Consider the following 12,688-nt stretch of genomic DNA (forward strand, 5'->3'; position numbering starts at 1 on the left):
TATTCAGTCATTGGCATTGTCTGAATTTTACCCTTGGTACGTGTTTTAATACCCATTTTTATTGAAATAACTCTTAAATATGATCAGATATGATTGTTGTTTTGAGAGGTACATTTTCTTCCACACAAACTCAATTCATGTTAGTTTTCAAGTAATACGATGGTCTCTTTTATTTTGAAAACTTCCTAATTTTCGTGACCCGGAAGTGTTTCTTTAATGTTGCGCACAAGAAGTCGATCACAAGATTGTGATAAAATACGCTGATTAGTTGAACTAATTCCTGTCATCAAGGAAATTATATTAAACCTTTCTATGAAAGTCTGAAAACGAAAGTGTTACATTTTGTCTTGTGTATCTAGCATGACACAGACTTATTATACTCATTCTGCCAAACTAACCAGTGAGAGTGCCTTGGTGTTTTGCTGTCGTGTCAATATACGGACTCCGGTGACAACAACAGCGAGCACATTCAGGTAATGTTGCCCTTTATAGCTAAATGCTCATATTTTTCAATTATCTTAGTAATTTCCATATCATGGCAAATTGTGTTTCTAATGGCTGTGAGTGATACCTAAAGAAATGTTAGACCGGGTTAAATTTGGTTTTATGTTTGATATTCGGAGTTTGATCGTCAATAACTGTTCCCAAAAAATCGTACAGTGAAATATTTATATTTAAAAAAGTGAAATATTTCGAATTGGATGAGGATACAGATTAAGCCAATTGATTTTTATCGCAAATCCAACATTTCCTTTAGCAGAGCCCAAAATCTTGCAATAAGCTGTCGAATGTCGGTTCCGTTATAAAAGTGCAATACCGCTGATTAATATGAAAAAAAATGAAAATAAATAAATCTTGTCAACCAAATAATACTTGCCCCTGTAAAGGAATCACACAGACACTTTGTTTTATTAAACAAACCTTTACCATATATACGTTTTTTTGTATAGATTCCTATAGCGATGTCATACATCTAAAACCACTTGTATTTTGGTCACTGACCTTTAGATTTGCCCTTTTGCATTTTGTTGATTTTATCCTTCTATACAATCCTTTTGTAATAGCTATCCATATGAGCTAGACATCTACAAACAAGTGTGGTGTGTTTCGGTAACTCTCTTCTGAAAGGTACACCTCCATGGAACCAGTTTGACACCTCTGCACTAAAGAATGAAAACAATAAAAAAATACAAAATAACACACTATAGCCTTTAGATTTGCCATTTTCAATTTAGGTGGTTTTATCAGAATTCATCCTTCTATACAGTCCTTTTTTAATAGATCACTATCCATATTAGCTAGAGATCTACAAACAAGTGTGGCGTGTTCTATTCCCTCTACTTTCAAAAGGTACACCTTTTAATGTTTATATTAACATTTGTGCAATGTTTAAAATTGTGGGATTAACATTTTTTGTGTGTAAATTGTTTTTATTCTTCAGTGTATTTCAAATACGCTTCCATTTATTTAATTTCATCCATTTATTTGCCTAGTTGGAAACCATTGATCACAGAGCAACCAGGCCATGTTGGTCTGCAGAACAACCAACTTCCAAACCTTCAACACACATTTTTATACAGTATGGTTATACAATGATATTAGGTCCTCCTATTATGCTAATTTCTGAAAGGATCCTTCTCGAATCTTCCAACAATGTTTCACAACTCTCTGGGATTCGCTCCTCCAGCCACTACTCATCATTACTCAGCATATTCTCTGAAGTGGAAGGATTTCCTTATCTATGGCCTCACTCATCCTCCCAAGGCATTCAAGGACAAGCAACAGGTAATTCTGACATCAAGATGAAATAAACTGTTGCTCCTTAGTCACATCAGTATAGTAAGAAGAAAAACTGTTGACCTTGACACACACAGAAATCCAAACTGTGTACCTTATTCTTCATCAGTCTCTCTTAACAATTAAATGTGGAAACATCTAAGACAATTGGACTGGTTATTATATGAGCCCTGGTTAAATATTTCATTAGCACCCAATTGATATGTAAGAGATCACATGAGATGTTATGTCTACTCTTCATCAGGTTAATGTGAAATAACAACATTTTATGAAAATATCCCGATAGTAGTCGGCATAGGGGATTTCCTTGTGCCACTGCGTTCCAGCAATGTCTCTGGCAGACCTGGCTATGCCTATAAGGCAATGTAAGCGAACATTTCCTCCAACCTGTTGGCTCACATTGACTGCATGGTTAAGGGAGGGGGTGTAAAGGAGCAGACCGGCTGATCGGACAGGTTTCGGAGGCAGCCTGTGGTGACCTATGAGTCTGCTGACTCTGCAGGGACTGTTGTAGCGGTGGCACATGGTTGTACAGTGGGGGTGGAGAAAAAGGGAGTAAAATAAGTTAAAACAAATAATATATGAAACTCAGAACAATCTTGTTAGCATATTTTATACTATTTGTTCATTCTGATACTTGTCCAGTTACGAACTGTACTGCCATAAAAGAGGGTGACAAGGGTTGAAATGTTTTTATTATATTTATTGTCCAATTTCTAGTCAAAGAGTTATGCAGAGGCATTGATGGATGGCAGGTGGAATCTGAGGAAACTTACTGTGGACACTACAACGTGTTGCATTTTACCTCTGCAGTGAGAAGACACAGACCCAATCCAGATGTTTATGGAGGAAAATGAGAATGGACTCTGAGATTGATGTATAGAGTCAAGTCAGAATTGACTGTGAGATTTTTAATATCTCACTAACCAACGTTGTTTTTAGATGCCATATCTCTTGCAATGTTGTCTACTCACTTGATATTATGGGAGATGATGGACCCTAGGAACTTTGTCTAATTTAGCTGGAAAAAAGAAATGACCGATCAATCTGAAGAGGAGGAGTTGGAAAATCTTCTGATATCAATATCCACCTCCACTATTTTGACTGCAGTAGGAATACATACAGTTGTGCTCAAATGTTTGCATCCCCTTGGAGATTTGGTAATATACACATTTACCTAAAGGATTATTAGGAACACCATACTAATACTGTTTGACCCCCTTTCGCCTTCAGAACTGCCTTAATTCTACATGGCATTGATTCAACAAGGTGCTGAAAGCATTCTTTAGAAATGTTGGCCCATATTGATAGGATAGCATCTTGCATTTGATGGAGATTTGTGGGATGCACATCCAGGGCACGAAGCTCCCGTTCCACCACATCCCAAAGATGCTCTATTGGGTTGAGATCTGGTGACTGTGGGGGCCATTTCCGTACAGTGAACTCATTGTCATATTCAAGAAACCAATTTGAAATTATTCCAGCTTTGTGACATGGTGCATTATCCTGCTGGAAGTAGCCATCAGAGGATGGATACATGGTGGTCATAAAGGGATGGACATGGTCAGAAACAATGCTCAGGTAGGCCGTGGCATTTAAACAATGCCCAATTGGCACTAAGGGGCCTAAAGTGTGCCAAGAAAACATCCCCCACACCATTACACCACCACCACCACCAGCCTGCACAATGGTAACAAGGCATGATGGATCCATTCTGTTTACGCCAAATTCTGACTCTACCATCTGAATGTCTCAACAGAAATCGAGACTCATCAGACCAGGCAACATTCTTCCAGTCTTCAACTGTCCAATTTTGGTGAGCTTGTGCAAATTGTAGCCTCTTTTTCCTATTTGTAGTGGAGATGAGTGGTACCTGGTGGGGTCTTCTGCTGTTGTAGCCCATCCGCCTCAAGGTTGTGGGTGTTGTGGCTTCACAAATGCTTTGCTGCATACCTCGGTTGTAACGAGTGGTTATTTCAGTCAAAGTTGCTCTTCTATCAGCTTGAATCAGTCTGCCCATTCTCCTCTGACCTCTAGCATCAACAAGGCATTTTTGCCCCAGGACTGCCGCATACTGGATGTTTTTCCATTTTCACACCATTCTTTGTAAACCCTAGAAATGGTTGTGCGTGAAAATCCCAGTAACTGAGCAGATTGTGAAATACTCAGACAGGCCCGTCTGGCACCAACAACCATGCCACGCTCAAAATTGCTTAAATCACCTTTCTTTCCCATTCTGACATTCAGTTTGGAGTTCAGGAGATTGTCTTGACCAGGACCACACCTCTAAATGCATTGAAGCAACTGCCATGTGGTTGGTTGATTAGATAATTGCATTAATGAGAAATTGAACAGGTGTTCCTAATAATCCTTTAGGTGAGTGTATATTGCATTCATTTGTTACATTAATTAATTAATTGACTTGATTTGGAATGACTTGAAGTAGGTCAAAATCCAGTTCCACCAATAGGAACATAGACAGGAGGCTCACTTCTATAGTCTCACCATGAGATTGGGTGCAGGTCAGACTGTAGACTGTGAGCCAGCCTGCAGCAGGTCTGTCAACAGCATAGCCAGAGCAGTTAGCCTAGTTTTCCCTATTGAGACTGTGACTCGCTCAAGTCTGAGCAAACTTATTAAGATAAAGTCTTCCTCCCCTTCGGTCATGGATAAAAAAGATTGTATTGTCTCACATCTTAAAATGGGACTCCTTAATGTTAGATCCTTGCTTCAAAGGCAATAGCAGTAAATTAATTAATCACTGATCATTAACTGAATGTTATTGGCCTGTGTGAAACCTGGCTAAAGCCTGATTAATTTACTGCCCTAAATGAGACCTCTCCTCCTGGCTACAGTAGGGGGGAGTGTTGCAAAAATATGACACTAAATATACATTTTCTCTTAAACATGTCACTGGTTTTAATTCTTTTGAAGTTTTACTCATGAAAGCTAACCAGGCTGATAAATCATTTTTCATAGCTACTAGTTACAGGGCCCCCCCTGGGCCATGGTGATTTCAATATTCATATGGAAATGTCCAATGACCCTTTTCCCATAATCCTGGAATATCGGACCACTGTCTTATTACATTTATCATTACAACAATAAACCCACTAGAACACCAAACAAATATTTGCCCTAATATAAATTAGTACCTGTACATTTCTTTATATTCTTTCAGACTCAGTCATTGATGACAGAGTAAATTCTTAATTCAACACTGCGAAAAACTTTAGATATGGTTGCACCACTAAAAACAAAAGAAATACGCAACAAGAAATTTGCTCCCTGGTACACAGACAATACAAGAGCACTCAAGCAAGCCTCCAGAAAGTGGCACTCCACTTTCTGGAGTAAGATGGTCAGACTTGACTTTTCTTAGCCAAATCAGAAATGGTTAGATTTATGCTATTCAACCATTAAAATGTTAGACATTACATCAAACAAAACAATTTCCAAATAAATCAATTAAAAACATCCTGTAAATGGAAAATGTTAAACATAACAGATGCCAATGCTCCGTTATAACTATGCAAACAGGAAAAACTATAATTTGTTACGTAACTCCTTATGAACACCAATTTGATTTGCTTCGAGCCCTAAGCTCAACTCTTTCCAATCATAATCAATTATCATATCATACATCCCCCCTGCTTTCACTTCATTAAGTCAATGGAAAGTGACACCATGAGTGAATGCAGAACAATGACAAATACGGCCACAGGTTGCGCCATCCTGAACCCGCACTGGCCATCTTTTCAGCACGGACATGAAAACTAGAGAATTGGTAATAGGGATGGATCTATAATCCATTTGATAAGGAGTTGCATCCTGTATATTCATCGAAACAAAGTGAACAAGTGAATAAAAAAACACAAACATTCACTAACACCATCAAAGACATCAATGTGCAACACGGTCACTTGTGCGAAGGAATTATAAACCATATAACCTATTAACTAATTTTACAACATAGCTAAACAGCTCTCAAATTTGACTTGTAGGAGTGAAAAACCCCAGCCCATGTGCAGTGGTTTACCTGTTGCAACCACCAGGGCGATTGTGTTAGCATAGCTACAGCATAATAATTTAGAATGTTTACAGGCAACGGCCAAACTACCTCATGGCCAACACAAACATTGTCTTGATTAACCTCCTAAATGTAGGGAATTCACAAACTTAGATTCATTTTTATTCCAAATAGTGGCGGTCAGCCAAGCGTGAAATCATAACGTTTATGCTTTTTCTTTGACCACATCTGTGGTTCTATTGATTGTTCTATCAGCAAAAATGGGGGATAACTTTAGGTCTCTACCCTCACTTCAGTTGGTTTCAAAATCATAAATTTCAACATTAAAGCTATTGAGAGGAAAATATATTTAGCTTTCAATTAATGTTTGATTATCCCAAAACTGAATATGCTTGTGTTGGTAAAATTACCACAGATAAGACCAGACTGAACACTCAAATGTAACCCTTAGTAATAGGCTACTTTGATTTAATGGGAAATGTTTGTAGGGGCTATCCCAGTGGGTCTGCCCCCCTTTCTGAAGCTCTGAGCTCCACCCACATATGGTGAGCCATTAAAAAGGCCAAATGTTTGTTTAAAGTATGAGATTTAAATTCCCACACATAAAAAACTGACATGGTCCTCAGACTATCCTTCCAATTTAGCTGACATCCCTGGTTAACTGAAGATTTTGATTTGGTGTCCAACTCATCTAATATTTTAGCTGCTTGTAAAAATTAGCTTATCTTCATCTACACAAAAACTCTTAAGAATGGCAATGTAGACAGAAAACAGGTGTATGTTGTCACTAAAATCAAGGTACAATAAGTAATCCAAAGGACATTCAATGTAGGCCTTAAACAATGTTACATCAATACCCTGTTTGTTCATTATTCAATTTAAACTCAATTAACGAGTATCAGGCGTTGGTTTTAAAAACACAAGTCTTATCATTGGTAAATACAAATAAAAGAAAGTATATTACGTAACCAAACTAAATTTACCATTTAAAAAATAGGTCATCTAATTTTGTGGGGAATAAATTCGCTTTGGCTGTTTAACCCTCTTCATAGGCTAGGACTATTTTGGATTCAAAATGCAGTCCTCATGGAACACACCGTGTCTCTTTAACGTTAGACTATCACCATGTGGATTCTTCATTCTACCACTTATACAATATATAAGGAGAGAGAAAACACAATATTTTAACCTTTTGTAAGAAAACCATGAGACTATTTTACCAGATTAGAAAATCATTGTACAAATATCCAATTCATCACTAGGTTTCAGACGTACCCACTTGCGCTAGCTAGCAGCGCTGCAAGCAACAGACCGGTACCACATGGTGGGCCTTGGTTAAGGCCTACTTACATTTTCGTGAGACCCCCCTTGAGGCCTTACCGTTTTAAACATTATCATCAACGCAATAAATACGTTTGACTCAAAATTACATAAGTACACATGACAAAGCACAACAAAACTGGTTATTTCTTGAATACCTATTAAAACATGTTCAAGCATGACAGAACAAAACAGGATATTTCGAATGCCTATTAAAACATGCTATATACCATCAACGTGCTTTTCAAACTACATGTAATATTCAATTAAATAAGCTTGGCTGTTACCGAGAAGGTGATCAGGTTTCCTTGATAAGTTCCAGTTTCATATAATGGTTGGGTACGATACATTTTAGGAAATAAACATTTAAGAACTCTGAATCAATGATTATGAAAGCTCACGTCAGTTTCTAGTATCGTCCATGATTCCAGGAATCCATAAGAGTGACTCCATCTTGGTCTCCAGGTGGTCAAACAGAATTAATCTTCGTCCACAATGATTGTCTCTTTTGTCTCATTTCCCGCCTTTCGACTGTTGTCCTTTCTCGGCCATCTTAACTTTCCTTTGTCTTCTCTATTCATATGTACCACACTCTCCATCTGTCCATATACAACTTCCTTGGAATCCATATTGTTTAGCCTGAATTTCTTTCTGTTAATTTCGACTCCAGGCATCGTTGTGAATGATCCTTTTCTTTGTTGATGGTGTCCTATTCGCACCATGATTTTAAACATGAACACATCATGCGCGTCAGAAGCTGCAATTCTCTTGTTGTATTTGTACAACTGGACGGCATTATATTTTTACTTGTACAAGTCACTGTATAATCGCCGAAAAATACAATATCACACTCCAATTCTCAAAAGGAAAATCCAGTGTCATCATACTATGGCGACACGAAATACAGTTCAGCACTGAAACACACCGCTAAACACCCCACTTAATTGAGACAGACTGTCCCCACCCGCAGACAGATTCCGCACGGTAAAAACCGTAGCCTAGATGGGTCGTCATAGGGCTTGTTCGACTACCTAATGCTTTTTGCAATCTTGACAGTTCTTTCTATGGTGTAGTTTTACGATTCACTGTTAAGTTAGAGGGAATTATGAACAGTTCCAAATACCAGGCAATTTTGGCACAAAACCTTCAGGCGTACATTAGAAAGCTGAAGATGATCCACAAAAGCATGTCTTCACCAGAAGAAGATTAACGCTTTGGAATGGTCCAGCTAGAGCCCAGACCTGAATCCAATGTAACATCTGTGGGGTGATCTGAAGAGGGCTATGCACAGGAGATTTCCTCGCAATCTGACAGATTTGAAATGATTTTGCAAAGAAGAGTGGGCAAATATTGCCACATCAAAATGTGCCATTCTTATAGACTCATACCCAAAAAGACAGACTACTGTAATAAAATCAAAAGGTGCTTCAACAAAGTATTTGTTTAAGGGTGTGCACACTTATGCAACCAGGTTATTGGAGTTTTTACATTTTCCCCACAGATTTGTTGAATTGTTCACGTTATAGGTCACATTTAAGGTGGAAATAGTTCTGACAAGATTTATCTTTGTCTCATTCTTTTACATCACAAGAACCTGACCTTTCTAATGGGATGTGTATACATTTTACATCCACCGTATATTAAGTGTAGTTTCATATTGAAAGTATAGTTCTAAGGAACTGTATATAACAAATTGGTTGGCTAGATGGTTTAATACATTTTGTATTTTGTTGTTATGGCCAGAAAACACTGACACAGAGACTTTAGCTAATGTAAGGTAATTCATACTATTCTCTGCGCTAATTCATGGGAGACACTGCAAGTTGTCTGACAAAGTTTATGGTTCATTTGCAATTTTTTATTAATGGAAACACAAATTTGAAATAATTTGTCATAAAATTCTAATGACTTGAAAGGCCTATGCATTAGGTTATTTGCTGCTGTTATGGAGTTTCCGAATCTGAATATCTCCTGAGTAAAAGTATATCTAGCCTAATTGTTTATACTGAAACAATATTGAGGTTAACAAAACCTTTTTTTACTTTGAATTTATTGAATAACATTACAATTGAAATAAAAGTTTTTCATTTAGTACCTCTATTTGGCCTGAGTGAGTGGGGTCGCATATTCGACGACAAAAGCTGAGCAATTACCAATAGTGAAAATATTTGTCATGCACATCCCTAGTATTTAAACAACGCTCATAATTTTACATTTGTATTGATATTTGCAGCCTTTACACACACAAGGCATAGCAAATCTCACATGTTCAGGCAGCCTTTTGAAAATTTTTAGAAAAAAAAAATGATAAAAAAAAAAATTGCAGTCATCTTTGGGGTACACTTTTCATATTCTGTCACCTAATATCACTTGCCAGTAATCCATCCCTGTAAGAAATGGATAAGCAGCCAACCTGTTTTTTTCTTCTTTCTTTCTTTCAGTCCATAGGATGAACCAACAAGCAACAAGTTTAGAGGACAGCTGTAACCCAAGAACTTCAGACATGGTTCACAAGAATGAATGGTGAATCAAAACTAGGATTAACTGAAGAATGGCAAGGTTTAGACAAAAATCTTGCATTACATTTATTGGTTTGGTGTTACTCCTACTCATAATAACCATATTTCTTAAGTCCTTTGTGCCAGAAGGTTCTCCATTTGGACATCCATTTAGTTTTGAATTGTTCTCTAGTATCAAGGGACCTAGAAAAAATGAAATTGTTTTCAATAAAACGGCACTGATTAAAGAAAAGTACCCATACTCCAAGGGGATCAAGAACATGGAGGATAACTTCTGGCAATATCCTGTTCCAAACTACAATGTGCATGCCTTTTACTACACATGGTATGGCAACACGCACTTTGATGGAAAGTACATTCACTGGGACCACCCTCTTCTTCCACACTGGGACTCAAAGGTTGCAGCAAGATATCCGAAGGGGAAACACAGCCCACCAGATGACATTGGGGCCAACTTCTATCCTGCTTTAGGAGCTTATAGTTCCAGGGATCCCTCTGTTATTGAATCTCACATGAAGCAACTGCGAAAGGCAGCAATTGGTAAGGTTCTAATTTTGGAAAATAAATGTCACTTTTTTGGGAGGGTTAGAGGACCATCTCCCTGTTTCAAAAAATATGGGGCGCTGTGTAAAATGTAAAGAAAAACAGAATGCAATGATGTGCAAATCATTTGAACCCTATATTCAATAGAAAATATGTACAAATACAACATATCAAATGTTGATACTGAAACATTTTATTGTTCTTTGAAAAATATAGGCCCACTTAGAATTTGATGCCAGCAAAAAAAGCTGGGACAAGGGCAACAAAAGACTGGAAAATATGTGATATACAGTGGGGAGAACAAGTATTTGATACACTGCCGAATTTGCAGGTTTTCCCACTTACATAGCATGTAGAATTTAATAATTTTTATCATGGTACTCTTCAACTGTGAGTGACGAAATCTAAAACAAAAATCCAGAAAATCACATTGTATGATTTTTAAGTAATTAATTTGCATTTTATTGCATGACATAAGTATTTGATACATCAGAAAAGCAGAATTTAATATTTGGTACAGAAACCTTTGTTTGCAATTACAGAGATCATACGTTTCCTGTAGTTCTTGACCAGGTTTGCACACACTGCAGCAGGGATTTTGGCCCACTCCTCCATACAGACCTTCTCCAGATCCTTCAGGTTTTGGGGCTGTCGCTAGGCAATACAGTCTTTTAGCTCCCTCCAAAGATTTTCTATTGGGTTCCGGTCTGGAGACTGGCTAGGCCAATCCTTAGTTGCCCTGGCTGTGTGTTTCGGGTCGTGATCATGCTGGAAGACCCAGCCACGACCCATCTTCAATGCTCTTACTGAGGGAAGGAGGTTTTTGGCCAAAATCTCGCGATACATAGCCCCCTCCATCCTCCCCTCAATACGGTGCAGTTGTCCTGTCCCCTTTGCAGAAAAGCATCCCCAAAGAATGATGTTATTCACCTCCATTCTTCACGGTTGGGATGGTGTTCTTGGGATTGTACTCATCCTTCTTCTTCCTCCAAACACAACAAGTGGAGTTTTATTTTTGTCTCATCAGACCACATGACCATCTCCCATTCCTCCTCTGGATCATTTAGATGGTCATTGGCAAACTGCAGACGGGCATGCGCTGGCTTTTGCAGGAGGACCTTGCGTGCGCTGCAGGATTTTAATCCATGATGGCGTAGTGTGTTACTAATGGTTTTCTTTGAGATTGTGGTCCCAGCTCTCTTCAGGTCATTGACCAGGTCCTGCCGTGTAGTTCTGGGCTGATCCCTCACCTTCCTCATGATCATTGATGCCCCACGAGGTGAGATCTTGTATGGAGCCCCAGACCGAGGGAGATTGGCTGTCATCTTGAACCTCTTCCATTTTCTAATAATTGCGCCAACAGTTGTTGCCTTCTCACCAAGCTGCTTGCCTATTGTCCTGTAGCCCATCCCAGCCTTGTGCAAGTCTACAATTTTATCCCTGATGTCCTTACACAGCTCTCTGGTCTTGGCCATGGTGGGGAGGTTTGAGTATGTGGACAGGTGTCTTTTATACAGGTAACGAGTTTAAACAGGTGCAGTTAATACAGGTAATGAGTGGAGACCAGGAGGGCTTCTTAAGGAAAAACTAACAGGTCTGTGAGAGCTGGAATTCTTACTGGTTGGTAGGTGATGAAATATGTCATGCAATAAAATGTCAATTAATTATTTCAAAATCATACAATGTGATTTTCTGGATTTTTGTTTTAGATTCCGTGTCTCACAGTTGAAGTGTACCTATGATAAACAATACAGAACTCTACATGCTTTGTAAGTAGGAAAACCCGCAAATTCGGCAGTTTATCAAATTCTTGTTCTCCCCATTGTATATGTTAATATATTTTAAAAACATTTACTTGGTGGAACATCTCAACTAAGTAGGTTAATTGCCAACAAATCTGTAACATGATTCTAACATGCAAAGTAAAAAACATATTAACATGATCCAGAACCACCGCTGCATTCTCTGAGGGTATGGGGGTGCATTAGTTCAAATGGCATGGATTACTAGTACATCTGTGAAAGCCCCATTACTGCTGATCAATATACACAGGTTTTGGAGCAACATACAGTTGTGCTCAAAAGTTTGCATTCCCTTGGAGAATTGGTAATATATAAGGTGCTAGTCATAAAATTTGAATATCATCAAAAAGTTGATTTATTTCAGTTATTCCATTCAAAAACTGAAACTTGTATAATGTATACATTCATTCCACACAGACTGATATATTTCAAGTGTTTATTTCTTTTAATTTTGATGATCATAACTGACAACTAATGAAAACCCCAAATTCAGTATCTCAGAAAATTAGAACATTGTGAAAAGGTTCAATATTGAAGACACCTGGTGCCACACTCTAATCAGCTAATCAACCCAAAACACCTGCAAAGGCCTTTAAATGGTCTCTCAGTCTAGTTCTGTAGGCAACACAATCATGGGGAAGACTGCTGACTTGACAGCAGTCCAAAAGACGACCGTT

The 12,688-nt window shown here is 38.1% G+C and overlaps 1 protein-coding gene across 8 annotated transcripts in view; it reads left to right on the forward strand.

The window, feature by feature from the left end:
• Positions 1-217: 217 nt before the first annotated feature.
• Positions 218-12,688, forward strand: part of manea (mannosidase, endo-alpha) — a 32,878-nt gene continuing 20,407 nt past the window's right edge. For 2 of the 8 annotated variants that reach the window (XM_010906164.5, XM_020044545.3), the window contains exons 1-4: positions 218-473; positions 1,688-1,785; positions 9,589-9,706; positions 10,065-10,206. Coding sequence is in view for 7 of the 8 variants with exons in the window: in XM_020044545.3 (XP_019900104.2) it covers positions 10,179-10,206 (28 nt within the window). In the remaining variant the exon portion in view is untranslated. Of the gene's footprint in view, positions 474-1,112; positions 1,129-1,159; positions 1,351-1,585; positions 1,786-9,588; positions 10,207-12,688 lie in introns of those variants that run through there. The other 6 variants (XM_010906159.5, XM_020044541.3, XM_020044544.2 and 3 more) reach the window with 6 other exon arrangements.

The sequence above is a fragment of the Esox lucius genome, chromosome 15 (assembly GCF_011004845.1).
Source record: "Esox lucius isolate fEsoLuc1 chromosome 15, fEsoLuc1.pri, whole genome shotgun sequence".
NCBI lineage: Eukaryota > Metazoa > Chordata > Actinopteri > Esociformes > Esocidae > Esox > Esox lucius.